The sequence below is a fragment of the Vanessa cardui genome, chromosome 1 (genome assembly GCF_905220365.1).
Source record: "Vanessa cardui chromosome 1, ilVanCard2.1, whole genome shotgun sequence".
Taxonomy (NCBI): domain Eukaryota; kingdom Metazoa; phylum Arthropoda; class Insecta; order Lepidoptera; family Nymphalidae; genus Vanessa; species Vanessa cardui.
The window spans coordinates 15,690,631-15,708,106 of record NC_061123.1 but is presented as its reverse complement, the minus strand read 5'-3'; the positions used below and the strand labels follow the sequence as shown (position 1 = coordinate 15,708,106).

The following is a 17,476-nucleotide window of genomic DNA, read 5'->3' as shown; positions in this document are numbered from 1 at the left end:
ACATAATGTAGTTTTAATTAATAATGTGACTGCTTCAATGTATGTATAAAAAACAAAGATTAATTATTATATGTTTGTCCGCTATAAAATGACATTTCAACACAACTATTCCATTCATCGTAGCGCATAAATTCAAAAAACAAATATTGATGTATTCCATTATCAAAGTCAAATGAATCGAGATTTATACCGCCGAAAAACATCAATGATATTCGAATACATTTTCCATTAGAGGATTGCCTCGTTAGTAAAGCGTACTACAGCGTCCCTAACTTAGGAGGACAGGTTTTTGGGATGCGATTTTGGATTCGTTACTTTTTTGTTTGAGTCTGCACACTAAAGTCGCTTAAAATTCAAAGTTTTAAAGTTGGTTGATAAAGAAAGTTGTGTTTTTCGAAGATCTGTTTTATTATTCGGAGTTAGATTTATTTTTAAAATCAATGTTACTTAAAGATTAAAGTTTTTTTATATATATTATATTATCTAAATAATTTCAAAACAGAAATCAACTCTTGCAACACAGACTTACACAATTATATATACGTATATGTTTCATATTAATTTACTATTAAAGATTACTCTCGATTTCAATTTCAAAATCTATCAAAAATTCTTGTTATTTTGGATTTATTTATTTTTTTCCTTCATTAACGACCACTCGAGAATTTCAATACATTTTCGCAATATCCAATTAATACTAATTAGCCGTTCGTAAAGTATAATAAAGAGCTTATAGTTGCAAAAACTCTCTTCAGCAACAAATTGCATAACTATAAAACCTTTAAAATCGAAATTTTTATATTATACTGCATTAAAACTAAATCATCTAAATTTATGAAATACCTTAAGTAAATATCTTAATGCCACTTTAATATAGTAGTGTCCTACTTACGATCTCGCTGTTGGTGACCATATCGTACAACCTCGGCCTGGGCACGGACGACAGCAAACCTGAGACAGTCAACCTGACGATGAGCTACACCCTGAATGACGACCTGAAGCCGTTGCTAAACAAGACCTGGCCCTTGAAAGGTAAGACACAAGTTATCTTAAAGATAGTAGACATTTTCTTCGTTTAATTCTAGAATTTGTAATTTAAAATGCTTATTGCAAGGAACTAGTATAAACTTATAACCTGTGTTACGTTATAAAATAGGCCAAAATTTTCTCTTATTTATAAAGTAATAATAAGTAATTTATAGTTAGTTATTGAATTGACACAATGACCCACCTTAATTTGAAAAACGCTGGAGCGACAGTTATTTTCGAAAGTTTTCTCATGTCTTTTTGAAATCGAAATCAAAATGAGCCAGTCTGTGCTCTTTCAGCCGAAACCACTAAACCTAATAGATGAAATTCCTTACGAAGCTTGAACCCCAAGGATATAAGCTACCTTTTATACCTAATACCTGACGAATCACTAAAACCAGTGCAAAGCCGGGAAGACTAGCCTATACATATAATAAGATGGATTGTTTGTTTGTAATATTAAAATAACCACTTTTTTTTAAATGCATGCAAAAATAATATGTTTGTACTGTACGTATAAAAATCATTTTTTACCATTTTTGTGTGTGTGTTTGCCTGTTTGTTCTGGCTAATCTCTAGAACAACTGGACTGATTTTGACGGACTGACTTTGAATACTAACAAAATCCTCTCGTTAAGACATATACTTTATTTCATATATATTTAAAGTATTCTAATCAATTAACATCAGTCGTATTCAAAATCATTTATCCGTCTATGCTGCAGACTTGAGATTGCCTTACGCAACGTAAATGAGAATTTTACCACATTTTCATATATCGACGATTATAATAAACCATTTTAATTAGGAAGATGACATTTCAGATTAAAAAAAAAAAGAAAAATATCTAAAACATTTTTAATCACGCGATTAGTGTCAGGTTTTTGACATACGTATCCTATTCATAAAAACCTATATGATCCGTATTTAAAAAGACATATATTTTAAATTAATATTTATTACATATATTTTATATTAATTGCATTAATGTTACAACATAATTTTCTAAATTAATTATTCACAAATATTGCAATAAATACTCACAACTACGGGATTAATTAAATACTTCTTATATAATAAGACCTTTGTGTGTTGCAACTATTTTCAGAAAATTATTAGATCTTTCATTTGTGAGCGGGTCATTTACCTCCTTGTTTTTAGAGACAAACATATCATACAGTATGGATGAGGCCTTGAATTCGCTTGAATCAATTATTATATTCTGAACTATTATATTTTTCGATGCGCATGTGTTGCTAGTCGACAAAATCTTTTTCGATTTAAAAAATAAATAAACTAACATCTTTATAATGATACAATCTGTGCATTGATACAAAATCTGTGATAATACATTCGGTAGTTTTTGAATGTGCCGCACTGAAATAATCAGACGGACAGGTGATGGGGGACTATGTTTTATAACACATAATTATATTGAAATTATGGACTAAACTCTTACTAGTCATAAACGAAAATTTAAGGATTAAATGTTCATGTATGTCAATCCATCATAATATTTAATATATTTTTATACGTATGTAAGATAGAAATACTACTATATGATGATTCGTTTTACTATAAGCAAAGAGAAACAAAGTTGTTTAACCATCTCATTCTTACGTTATCTATACTAATACTATAGAGGTAAAGTTTGTTTGTTTGTATGTAGGATGTAATCTCCGAAGCTAATGATACAATCCTAAAAAATATAGAAAACGACTTTATTCTATGTGATATAGAGTATAAATTTGATTGCGTACACACAAGCCAATCCGGGTTGAGCCGCTTGTTAATAAATACATGAAGAATATGTGTATATTTTTGTTCTGTAATTTGATAATTTAAGCCTATATTGGATTAATTATAAATTCTATTTCCATAAATGTAGTTAAGATTAAATGGAAAGAGCTTTTAACAAAATTTTTATTTTGTTTATATTTGAATGTAAAAAATATAAATTATGATCTAGAAATGAAGAGATATCTTGTAATACTAGCCATAAATTAAATAAGGCTATCTATGATGTGTATGATAAATACCCTGCCAACCTTAATTTTACTATGATCTTCTTATATAGAATTCCAAGATCTTTTTTACTGACATCGAACGTTTTTTGCTGATATCAAATAAATTATTTTAATATATAAGAAGTTTCCGTCGTATGATTCTCAACACGCAGACTCTACCGAGTAGAAATAATTTTTTTTAATATTTTAATGATGATAATTCCGGTTCTAGATGGATGTAAATATTTGATTGAAAATATTATTGAAATACGCATTGATTGTGAAAGATCAGCATAAATATTTGAAGATCTAGATTAATATCGATTTATAAAATGTTAATTCAATTTAAATAAATCAGATAATCTGAGGTATTAAATTTCCTCAGGATTTCTGTTTTTTTTTTATTGTTGACTAAGAGCTAGATTAGATTAGTCACATCTGAATGAGATTTAAAAGAAATAAACATTTATTTAATATCTTAAGCTTAATTTGTTTTTTATATATACATATATATTCTATTAGCATCAATATAAATCTTATCAGAACAACTTTTATGTGTTAGGAAGTACTTTTGTTAATCTCCTCACGATTCGCGCGTGCCTTTAAATACCGGTTAACCTTCTGTATAGAACCGATTCATTAATATATTTGTGTGTTATTGAAAGATGATAATAAGGCTCTATGAAATAGTTTACGTGTATAATATGACGACCTCCTCCGTCGAGTGGTGTGTGCACCGGTTTTCATGGGTACGCCACTCCGAGGTCCCGGGTTGAATTCCCGGCCGAGTCAATGTAGATTATCATTACTTTTCTATGTTGTCTTGGGTCTGGGGGTTTGTGGTACCGTCGTTACTTCTGATTTTCCATAACACAAATGCTTTAGCTACTAAAATTGGGATCAGAGTAATGTATGTGATGTTGTCTCATATTTTTTTTTATATAATATACTGATTATTACTGCACAACCCCCTACAGGTATTAACCCTTCTGTATGCTATATATCATTCAGATATCAGTGAAAATAATTCTATGTACAAAACATTTGGCACATTATTGTTTTTTCTTGTGTTCATTATTCCGAAAGAAAAATAAATGATTTATAATACAGTGGCAGGTTTTGCGTTATAATTCGAAAATACCTAACAAGTTTCATTTTGGAATAGATTTAGACTCTAAAAACTGTCAATTTATTTTCTGCGGGATGAGACTTGATACTCATGATTAAATTATAACTATACATTTATATGTATAGTTATAATTTACACATATAAGCTACTATGTTAGCGAATATTTTTTAAGTTATTTATATGTAATTTTTATTCTGATGTATTTAAATTTTTGGTGCTTTAAATAATTAGTAGCTGATAACACAAAATCAAATTTGGAAGTTACCTGTTTGTACCTCAGGTAGGCAGACGATATTTGAAAAACGTTATAAGTAAAAGAACGTATACCTATAACCGTATACCTATATATTTTATTTGAAAGTCCTTTTTGAATTATTAAATGAACGATTATAGTGGTTTTAGGCTAAAGAGGCGACGGAAAGGAAATCTTTCGTGCATATATTTATATCTTATTAGTTGTCGCCCGCGGCTTTGCTTGGGGTTGGTTGTCAAGTTTTAGTCAAAAAAGGAGTCTATGTCCTTTCTTAGAGTTCAAGTTTGCAAAGTAAAGTAAAGTAAAGTAACAGTCTGCACATTTCCTACTGCTGAGATAAGGCCTCCTCTTCCATTAAGGAGAGGGTTTGGAACATATTCCACCACGCTGTTCCAATGCGGGTTGGTGGAATGCACGTGTGGCAGAATTTCTATGCAATTAGACACATGTAGGTTACCTCACGATGTTTTCCTTCACTACCGAGCACGAGATGAATTATAAACACAAATTAAGCACATATATATAGTGGTGCTTGCCTGGGTTTGAACCCGCAATCATCGGTTAAGATGCATGCGTTCTAACCACTGGGTCATCTCAGCCCATGAGGAGTAACTTAGGCTATCACATTTTTTTTATTAATATAAATAGCCCTCGCAATATGCAAAAAATCACGAAAATTTCAATTACAAGAATGTGTTATTAACGTATTTACGACACACATACGAAGACATTATTTTTTATTGATTAAGAATATTTTAAGAGGTCGGTATATTAAAATCCATTACGTCATCAAAACATAGAAAAACTTTATGCCTTAATTATACATAATATAGACTCAGATTTCTTAGAAGTACATTTCACACTAGTTGTTTCTTTTGGCTACGCTGTCATTTTTAGAGGATTTTCGTATTTTAAAATTTCTTAAAGAAAATAGTCCATCCTTGGGTTTCACGCTTTAACGATATTTGGAGCACATACGAAGTTTAATCAAATTCGATACATTAATATGTCCTTGGAGTAGCAACAGATAGACAGAAAGAGTTTCTTTCGCATTCATATAATTATTTTCCGCTTAGTTTTTTGTAGTATTGAGTAGGTATGCATGTTCTGATGCGAGGAACATATTAATATTATCTATGACGCGTGTCAGTTTTTTGACATGTCCTGCGGGGAGTTAGAGTTTGTTACAGAACAGCTTTATCAGTGATTCCGCATGAACCCTCCTCTTTTAATTGAGGCGTCCTCAATGTCTAAAACCTAAAAATTTAATGTAACACACATATTTGTGGCTAATTGAATGATACGTAATAAGGATTCGCTTTAAAAGAAATTCAGTCATCATAAATTTCATAAGCTAATGTTTTATAGCTTTTTTTATGGGATAGGTTGGTGGACTAGCAGATGGGCCACCTGACGGTAAGTGGTCACTATCACCCATAGACAATGACGCTGTAAGAAATATTAACTATCCTTACATCGTCAATGTGCCATCAACCTTGGGAACTAAGTTGTTATGTCCCTTGTGCCTGCAGTTACACTGGCTCACTCACCCTTCAAACCGGAACACAACAATACTGACTACTGTTATTTGGCAGTAAAATAACTGATGAGTGGGTGGTACCTACCCAGACGGGCTTGCACAAAGCCCTACCAACAAGTAAATATTGTAATACCAAGAATAGTACTTTAATTTTGCTATGTTTACACATATACTACATTAAATGGATTGAAGCCTTAAATATAGTGGCTCGAATTTCCTTCCCCTGAACCTTAATACCTACCTGATATAAAATATTTAATTACGACAATAATATTTATCTTTTACTAGATCACCCGCCCAGAGCATGGGTAGGGAGTACGCTGACAAAGGAAAAATTAGAAACTGCGGTTCTAACAGGACAAGATGCCTTACAAAAACGGAAGTCGATAGAAAAAACTCTGAAGCCCCTTGACAATGATTCTCCAGCACTGAGGGCACAGCGAGCGGCAGCCACTGCGTCCAGAGTGAAGCCGCTAGCTGAGTCGGCTTTCGCAGCTGAAGAGGCAACAAGGACACTAGTCAATGAGTAAGTTAATACAGATAATATTCGTTTGTTTATTGTAATTTTTTATGTTGTCAAACATTAGGCAACGGAGCAACTCATTCAGATTATTAAACAAGGATCCACAGATTAAAAAAAAAAACAAATAATGATTTGTGAATTTCTATTGAATGCTGTTACACTAGCAAATACCCCATTGCGTAATATAATTTCCAAAACAAAAAACAATTACTTAGAAATTATATAACCAATGGGTAAATATGTTTGATTTCTTTTTCACGAATTATTATTAAAGGAAGACAATTTCAAATCAATAGCTAAGTCCAAAACAAAAATTCACTCTGAGAGAATTAGGATTTCTACGTTTTAATACTACTCGTAGTACTAAAGCCAATAAATTTATAGCAGCCTTTTGAAACGAGTATTTAGGGTACGTACTGTAGACTGTATCGGGGAATACGCGTCACCGAACGTGGTTAGACCACTTCGGACCGATGACCCGCGCACGTGACCATCGCAAAAAGAACTCTACTAAATGCAATAATTGTCTTATCAATAACTAGCGACATAGTACACCGGTCGGATATACTACAGATTTTGTTAATTTACGACATCACATTAGAAAACAGTATTCATTACTATATTGTCCATGTATTATATACAAAAACCTTCCTCTCGAATCAGATTTGTTAAAAAAAAGTAATTTTAAAGATCTAAGCATACATTAAGACAGATTAAGCGACTTTGTTTTTTACTATGTAGTGATGACTACATATGATCCTTAGCAGGACAAATCCAAATGAAAATTGGCGTAAAAGATTTTATCTCAAAACATTAATATATTTTTTGCAGATATACACACAGATATTAACCAAATTAATGTCCATATTTTAGCGAAAAAAATAAAAATGCAGATTATCATGTTTTTTTTCTGATTCGATTAGCGATTAACGCCAAGATTTGGATTAGTATTATTATTATCTTAATTTCGAAAACAAGTTTTCCATGTGAAAACGACGCAAATAAAGCATTAAAACAAGAATTTTAAAAATCACATTTTAATGTATTGACATTTTGAATACGTAGAAAATCGTTAATCCAGTCTAATCTCGTGAATTTTAATTACTTTTTTTTGCGTCTAGGAATTAAAATTTTAACGTTAATGCGAAATTATCTAAGCATTCTTTTATTTTATTATCTATGAATAAGACAATAGAGCCTCTGACTGTCAGATTCTTGGATGCTTGTTTCCTTTCTCTAATTTGTTATGATTTTAAACCAAATCATTTATTGGTAAACAGCATAGGTCTGTCTGCATGTTCTCGAATACCTTTGAAAGGCTACACGTCAGATATATTATTCAATATATCATATACTTAACAGCCTCTTTGCTCTAATCTAGCCTAATTAGGGTCGCATGCCTTAAGGTCCAAGTTTAGTTTTTCCGTTTAGAAATTCTTAATAGCAGTCCAACACATAGACGGTACAGTATTTGTTGGCTTAATCTGAAATAAAATAAAAAATATTTTCGCTTTTATTTTGGATATTTTTAACCTACGTTATGTAAGTACCCATATAATGAAGTTTAAAAATAATCGAATTGATACACATTTAATTTGTACAAAGATTAAAGCATGTAAAAAGGCTTAAAACCAGATTAAATTTCTCACTCAATATTACTTTATAATTAAATGGTTATAACAGTACCCAGTGGTTATAAAATGCGATCAACTCGTTTATCGAGACATATTAAACAATACACGTACTGAATATTGGACCAATTGCCTTTCATTAAAGATAATCTCCTAAATATGACATTTAACTAGTCGACGTCGTCAACATCTAACTGGGTAACTGTCTAGGATAATGTACATAATCGTTATAACTTTATGCAAATATAAAACTTACATAATAAAGAACTAAATATACTTTATTATGTTGTAATGCAGAATTAAATTAAATTTAAATCTAACACCGGTTTTTGAATATACATTCGAACAAGAATAGACTATCGCACGTGACATTGGCGAAATAATCTGTGCGCTCTGGGCACAAATATGGCCCATATTATAAAAAAAATAATAAATTAAAAAAATAAAATCAAAGATGCTTTCAATATGCATAAGGTAAACGATGTGAATGTATTAGCTGAGTGGATGAAGCTTGAGGGCAATATTACATGAATAAAAAAAATAGCATAATTAAAAGATTAAAAAATAAGGACAAAAGTTTAACATTATTCATCCAAAGCTAATAAGTGTTCTCTGAACAAATTCTTCTTCCTAAAAATTGAAACAAAAAATCGACACAGTAATCAATCATGCACGATTTTAATCAGTAATTATTTAATTTTTTATCTATATAAATTCAATATAAATTTTTGAGAAATATAATTATACCAGGTGTTTCTCTATTCAATCTCCTCAGTGAACAAAAAAAAATACTGTGATCCATGCGAATTTCACACAGTCATAATCTGTGTTTTGTTATTTAAATCATTTTCGTATTAAAAAAAATTAAAAATAAACCGTTACAGCCAAAAGGATGTAACAAAAAAATCACTTAAATACGTTAATCGATAAAAATGTTAATTTAATTATCTAAACGCCTCACCTCATTTTGCGAAATAAGATAACACTAACAGGTAAGACGTGACGCAAGTTTCAAGAACAGCCATAACCACACAAAAACAAACATGTTATGCCTAGGTCGCATTCGCGATCGTTTTCGTATGAGAAAATTTCGCATGGTTCAAAGTGTGTCACATTACATCTTCGTGTACTTAATTTATCTGAATGCTGCGAGTATTATCAATACATATAATAAAATTAGAGACTGTTTGTAATATTATTTGGGCTTCCTCAAAACCTTTGTATTATTTTATAACTAAATGCATTTGTATGTATATACGGTACATACATCAAAATAACGTTTTTTACAATTTTTTATCTGGATCAGCAGGATCCATTTTGACAGGACCTTCACTGGCAGATAGCTGATGTAATAAGAAGTAACTTAGGCCACTTTTATTTTAGTATGATATGTCAAATAATAATAAAGTAATGCTGAAATTTTCAAAATCATACCTTTCAGTATTATTAGCAAAGCCGAGTATACCACCACTCAAACTAAATTCAAAGGCGCGCGAAGTCACGGGCACAGTTAGTTGCTAATACAATCGTTGACTTGGATAACGATAGATCATAGTTATAGTTTATATGTAATAGAAATGTGGCCGGCCAAGCGAAGGCAACGAATCACGACCATTTGATGAGAACTTAAAGTACGGAAGCCTTCGCTAAAGTTTAGCTCCACGCATCGCGATACCGTAAATATTCGTATGGTAATAAGTCGCCATACTGTTTTAGTGACCACGAAACCAGTTTTAGGTGTTTGTCACGCCATGACTATCTGTTGTTATTCAAAAATAAAATTTCTACAAAAAAATATTAATCGAACATGCCTATGAATTAAACAAAAAAGAACCATATTATTTTTTGGTCGTATCATTTATAAACATTATGCGTAAAAAGCCTGTTTGTACATCGTTACACAAAACTATTATTATTACAATATAAACGCGTGCCACACTGACCGAAACTAAATGTGACCCTAATAGTTTCTCAAACTTTAGTTTATTTTTAAATACAAGCAAGTTTTCTATGAATATTTTGAATCATATTAACACATGGGGAGTTTTCACGACGACATTGATAACGGTATTTTAGTCACTAATTATTTTTTCTCGATAGGCAAAAGCACATCCTACTTGTCCTACTAATCCTATCCCACTAATATTATAAATGCGAAAGATTGTAAGGATGGATGTATGTATGATTGTAACTCTTTCGCGAAAAAACAGCAAAACCGATTTGGATGAAATTCTACAGTTATATAAGTTATACGTCAGAATAACACATAGACTACAATTTATAAGAAGTGTATGTAATTTAGTCATAATATAACGATACATATCAAGTACACATGTGTAGCCAGGTCGCTAGTTGATTATATATGTCTAGACAGATTGACAAAGATGTTCACACACACGAGTAAAGTACAGTAACCGTAACGTCACGCACACCAAGGTAATAAAGTTGAGTCGTTTTTTGTAGCAAAAGCCCTGTTACAGAAGATGACAGATACAATGCTTAATCCAAAAACAACCTTCAGCACCTTTTTCTATTATTTTTATCAATCAGTTTTATTTCGGAAGGTGTCATTTGAGCGTTATCAATAAAAAAAAAAGAGTAACCAAATTCGAAATAAGCAAACTATTATAATATGTAGACACCTAACATATAAAGTTCATTATTTAATTTTAACACGCGCATTTTATAAAGATTTTAGGTTGTTTGAATTTTATGGGAACTTTTTACTCTAATCTTAAGATTCGTAGAATGGATCAACATGACTAAATGATATTTTTTTACACTTTATGTTAACATAGATCGAATATACTTAAAACACACTAATACATATGTCCCCATAACTATTACAACCCCTATTTTTATGCAATTTAAAAGTGGTACCTTTTAGACCAGAGTGTATGGTACCATCACCTCTGGTCTTTGCTGGAACGCAAAACTTGACGATGGGATATTTCATATGAATATATGTATAATTATAACATATATTTAATGTCATCTTATGGTTTCCTGTACACTTTTTGTTGGCTTGACTTCGGTTTTCTGCCATAGATTAAATTATTTATGTAAATAATTAAAAGGACCTTGGTGTTTTGTTATAAATTACATAATTAACTTAAATATACAACATAATATTAAGATATTATATTAAATAATGTATATAATATTTAAATACAAGTTGCCACGCGCCGTCTTTGCTATATATTTGTTAATTGTAATAATGACTTTTTAAAGAAAAGTTGTCACTAAAAATCGACTTCTATGTTGAGTCGTACTCGAATCATTCAAGCCAATCATTGCACCAAATTGTCCGAAGCATTTTTTCCAATATTTGATGTTCTTTTGGTTTTTTTTTCATTAGCCAATTCGTTCCAAATACACAAAACGCTGTAACGGTCGCACCTACATAGCTTATCGCTTGACTTTTCTTATAGTCAATTGCTAGTATTCTTTACTGCGTGTAGTGACTTGAGTGTTATTCAAAATTTTTCTCTTTATATCTGACTTTTTGTCACCAAAATCAAAACATACTTGATTCAAATAGGCTTTTACAAGCACTTTTGAATCGTCATTTAACTAACTATGTTAAATCGTGGCTCCACTCGCGTTAAAGGGGATTGTCTCCATTAGCCATGTAAAAAAGGCGGTGTTTTTCCTTATAATTCAAACTTGCTTCTTGCCACATTTCATCAAATTCGGTTCAGCCGTTTTCCCGTGAAAGACTCCATGGATTGTCTCCATTAGCCATGTAAAAAAGGCTGTGTTTTTCCTTATAATTCAAACTTGCTTCTTGCCACATTTCATCAAATTCGGTTCAGCCGTTTTCCCGTGAAAGACTCCATGGATTGTCTCCATTAGCCATGTAAAAAAGGCTGTGTTTTTCCTTATAATTCAAACTTGCTTCTTGCCACATTTCATCAAATTCGGTTCAGCCGTTTTCCCGTGAAAGACTCCATGGATTGTCTCCATTAGCCATGTAAAAAAGGCTGTGTTTTTCCTTATAATTCAAACTTGCTTCTTGCCACATTTCATCAAATTCGGTTCAGCCGTTTTCCCGTGAAAGACCATCACATAGACATAAAGAGTTACTTTCAAATTTGTAATACAAGTTTGTAATATTGCGTTACAAAGTATGGTACGACACAACTTTGATGTAGCATCGGCAAATATCGTAAAACATCCGAATTAAGAACGCTATCCGAAATTATCAATATTTATTTCTTATGTGAATATGATCTTTACACACACATAATAACTTTTACCTAATATATTCGTCAAGTCAATTTGACACGTCGATTTAAATGCACTTGCTTTCTCGGGTTGAACTGACGCGAGAATCTATACGACGAATAGCGTCGAATGGCGCTTTTTCTATTGACTGTATAAATCGGCAGTAATCGGTTTCATTGAATTTGCCGATGCTACATCTATGTTGTGTCGTACTATACTTACTTATATAGTGCGTATCTCGTGTTGAGCAAGGACTTGATCTGCAAATAAGCGTTAGTCGTTTGCAAGCTTTCCAAAATTCATTCTTTGTAGCCAATATTCTCGTTTCTAAATTATTCGTCGTCAAAACAAGTCCGTAAACTTGATTTCACCCGCGTCAGTGGGAGATTGAAGATGTTAGCGAACAGAGAAAAATAATCATAATTTTTGAGACAAAAAATCTAACTCATAATTAAATATGTTTCAATAATTTACGTATTATATAATAACCAGTCTTATAAAAATGTAGTAAAAATAATAAGTAGCTCATGAATTTAACAAAAGTCTTAACCAATTCACAAATATATTTTTCTATCACATTTGTGGGTTGTCTCTGGGTAATTAGTGTAAACGTTGCAACTACATTTTGCATTAAGAACTAGCGCGCACTGGTAACTTTTGTCACGGTGACTGTCTCGTTACTCTTGTTGAGTCCGTGATATGTAAGAAGGTGCGCGCACGTTACGACGTGACAATTGGGTGAAATTTGTGTCTGCATCTGTACATATTCACGGATTTGACAAGAGTGACAAAACAGTCACCGTGACAAAAGTTACCAGTGCGCGCTAGTTCTTAATCGATTGCAGTACAACCGGGTTCGTCTACGTCGCCATTTTATATCCCGTCCACAATACCGGTGCAACCTGATTTGCTGTTTAATATTTAACTATAATCTACCTTTATTTTTTTATTAGCAAAAGTCTTACGAAAATTTCCATTTTTTTTTATATGATATTTAGGTGGTCATGCAAAAGGGCTTGGCAAATAAGATTATACGCCAAACAGCAATATTAGTATAAGTATTATATGTCCCTTTAAAGAAGACTGAAGATTTTTTTTATGCTTTTTATGCCTTTACTTTCTTTCTAGTATTTTTATACTTAACTACAACACTTTTAGCAAAATTATTAATTTAAGTAACATAATATATTGTAAAATTTTATCACGTAGTTTTCGAACAACAGTTATTTAAGGTGTAAAAGGTGTTTCGTCTCTAAAAAAAGTTATTCATGTTGACTTTTACAAGCCCTTTTGAATTGTCATTTAACAAAATATATTAAGTCAAGCTGTCTTGATACTAGAATAGATAGATACTAGAATTCAACTACATATATTGTGATGTTGACAACTTGCAACATCTTAATGTTAATGATGCAATCACCGCTTCATTATCATTACATTGTATAAAATAAAGTCTCTTACGACTGTCTGTCCCTAAGTATGCTTAGATCTTTAAAAATAAACAACGGATTTTGATGCGGTTCTTTTCAATTGATAGATTGATTCAAGAGGAAGGTTTATATGTAAAATACATGCATATATAATTATATAGTATATCTCTGATACTAATATCAGCACTGCACCCATGTGTAGCCGCTATAGGTAGCTAGTTTAGATTAAAAATTAATACGTATTTTATTCTATTCTAGTGCGATGCCATTTTATAAATAGGCCCTTTTATTATGTATGATTTGCTCCTCCCAGTTCCAAACGCTTCCATCATAGTTTAGTCTCTGCCGAATATAGTTTTACTATAGTGTAATGACCTCATACAATCGTAGGCTTAATTTATTTTAAAATCAAGTCATAAGTATATTTGATTAGTGGATCGATTACTCATTGCGGTAACGCTCGCTTATACGCAATATACAAAACGTATCGAATACCTTGATCTAAGTTATACACAAAAGGTGTTTTCACACAAAACCAATCACAGCGATTACTAAATATATTCAATAGGTTTATATATTTTGTAAGTTCGTTATGGCTGTTTTTGCAATATTGAACAAACACCTTTTAATTCCCATCACTAAGCGTTCTGATACCACCATCATTACTTGTACTTTGGTTTTGAAGTATGCCCAAAGAAGTCTGCTAACTACACTCTTTCAAACCGTGATCGTGCTAGGAAGGCATAGTATTCTATGTTTTATCTATTTAATGAACTGATGCGGTCATAGCTTGGCCGTGGGACTCATTAAAGCTTTCTCAAAATACCGCTTGAACAATTCTTTGAGATATTTGTTCTAGAAAACCCGTCTAATTGATAAAGCTTTGCGCGCAAAAGAAAAGTTGCAATCATCGTCGGCAGTATCGTTAAAATACTACCTTCCTATTTAAGTTCATATTGCTCTCAAATAGACTTTGCCATATAAAAATAAAATTATTGATTTTTACATTTATTTTAAATATATTATCGATTAAGAGTACCTTTAACGATCAAGTGGTCTTAATCAGATATTATTATATTAAACACATACAGTTTAAATAAACCGCTGCGTTTTATTTTATCGTCTGGCAATGACTTAACCGCGAAATACTATCCAGCCTACTTTGGCTTCTCGCTTGACCGAACTGACACAAGATCCTAATACTGGCTTTTGTGTTACGTAATACTAGATACAAAATATACCCACTAAGCGGTATAATGTATCGAATTTTAATTACCTTCGAAATTTATATTCTTATAGAAAATAGGGGTGCTTAATTGTCATAGAGCACGTATTTAAATTAAAAATGTTTTATTGAAAACGTGTAAGAAATAATATCTAGTATTATGGACGCCCAGTATTTACATATCCCTATGTAATTCGTTCAAAATTAAAAATCAAAATATACTTTATTCAATTAGACTTTTACAAGCACTTGTGAATACTTATTTACCAACTATATTAAGTGAAGCTTCGGTTCGGAAAATAGATGAACCGCCAAGTGACTTTGTAGTTACTCTTTTTCAATATTTAAGAATACAGCCATGTTATTTAAATACAATTATATAGGTATATAATATATCCTTATGTACTATGTATCAATGTATGTATGTAATCGTTGAATCAAATGACTTATAAACCATATAATTTCTTCAAGTTAAAAACCAACTTTTTTTTTCAGTTCATTTCAGTTCTCTGAAATGGAAAAAACTACTTGCAATACAAATTTATTGTAAAAAAAAAAAGTACAGTAACAGCCTGTAAATTTCCCACTGCTGGGATAAGGCCTCCTCTTCCATTAAGGAGAGGGTTTTGAACATATTCCACACGCTGTTCCACTGTGGGTTTGTGGAATGCACATGTGACAGAATTTCAATGAAATTAGTCACATGCAGGTTTCCTCACGATGTTTTCCTTCACCGCCAAGCCCGAGATGAATTATAAACACATATTAAGCACATATATATATAGTGGTGCTTGCCTGGATTTGAACCCGCAATCATCGATTAAGATACACGCGTTCTAACCACAGGGCCTTCTCAGCTCTCATAAATATATTGTGATAAATCATAAAATAATAAAACATGTAACTCTAATTTCAGAACCGATGATACCATGGTTGAAGCTGGTGTCGGCATTGGTCCACAAACCAACAACTCCTTCCAAGAACCAGCCTACTGCCGTCCACTCGCAACCCCTTGCGTGCTTTCGAAATATAGAACACAAGACGGCAGCTGCAATAACTTGAACAACCCCCTCTTGTGGGGAGTGTCTAACACACCCTTCAGAAGAGTAATACCACCGGATTACGGTGACGGTAAGTGAATTTATTTCATTGCGGTTTTAGAAGCTTGCATTCCTGCTATAAATATTTTGACGCAAAAACGAGATACAATTTTATGTCACAAAAAAATAAAATATAAAACTTACGAGAGATTTGTATTCCAATGATGAATCGACAACTGCTTAAAATCAACAAATAAGTCCATTAAAAAACAATTTATTGAAATTTAGATGATGTTTAAATTATTAAACATAAAAAATATAAATAGCATAAAACAGAGGAAATGCATATTAAAACCATAAGTCATAACAAATCATGTAAATAAGTTGCCTGTTTAAAATTAATAGCAATTATTTATTTAAACAAAATTGCTAAGCCTATTTTAAGTATATTAAAATTGATAAAACTATGCTTAATTCTTCCACAATTTTAAATGCTGTAGATATCAAACTGTAGAAAATGACAACAGTACAGATATATATATGTATGTCTGCTTTATTATTAGGTATCAGCTCACCACGTCAAGGCAACAACGGCACAAATTTACCGAGCGCTCGTGACGTGAGCGTTACAGTACATCGGCCGAGCTATGCCCATGACTCTTCCTTCACGGTTATGCTGGCTGTTTGGGGACAGTTCATAGATCATGACATCACCGCTACAGCTTTGAGCAAGGGTAAGAATAGAAAATGAAATTGACTACCATTTTGTGTGAAACTTTATCTGAATATAAGAAATTTTTACTTCGATAGCCTATTAGTACCTATACTATTTATCATTCAATAATATAATTTAATAAAAGTGTGAGAACAGCTTAGAAAAATTGAAAATTACGAATCTAACGCGATTAATCTCTATGCATATTTTCTTAAAATGTAGTTAATTATTATTGTTATTTTAATGTAATAACAAACTCTGAAGAATGTAAACATATCCTATATCTAGCTTATAGATTAGTCACTAGTTATTGCACGCATTATATCGAGAGGTCGTAGGTTATAGTAGTAATTAAAAATAGCCTATGTCCTTCCTTACAAATTTTGGAATTGGAATTGGGTTACAAAATTTGCTTCATAACAAATTCTATTAAGTGCTTTGACCGTGAAAGAACGTCAGACAAAGTTGCTGTCGCATTTGTAATATTACTTTATATTGACAATGAATCTACTTGAAATTGTAACACAATATTCTTATAAAATCATCAGCCATTAGGAATTCCTAATGCAATTACATTAATATTATCGATGCGTCACGGCAGAAGTAACTACTTAAACGTTTTAACACTTGAAGTAACAGCTTAGATTATATATAGATTACTCGGAATCATATGACTTTATAATATCATTATATTTGTAAAAATGACACTGAATATAGCAATAGACCAG

At 31.7% G+C, this 17,476-nt stretch overlaps 1 protein-coding gene across 2 annotated transcripts in view; it reads left to right on the top strand.

The window, feature by feature from the left end:
• The window catches only part of LOC124532547 (chorion peroxidase), a 32,739-nt gene that overhangs the window by 8,871 nt on the left and 6,392 nt on the right, over positions 1-17,476 (top strand). Inside the window, exons 3-6 of one of the 2 annotated variants that reach the window (XM_047107510.1) lie at positions 881-1,032; positions 6,246-6,483; positions 15,910-16,124; positions 16,597-16,767. In XM_047107510.1, coding sequence (XP_046963466.1) covers positions 881-1,032; positions 6,246-6,483; positions 15,910-16,124; positions 16,597-16,767 — 776 coding nt within the window. Of the gene's footprint in view, positions 1-877; positions 1,033-6,245; positions 6,484-15,909; positions 16,125-16,596; positions 16,768-17,476 lie in introns of both variants that reach the window. The other variant, XM_047107502.1, reaches the window with a different exon arrangement.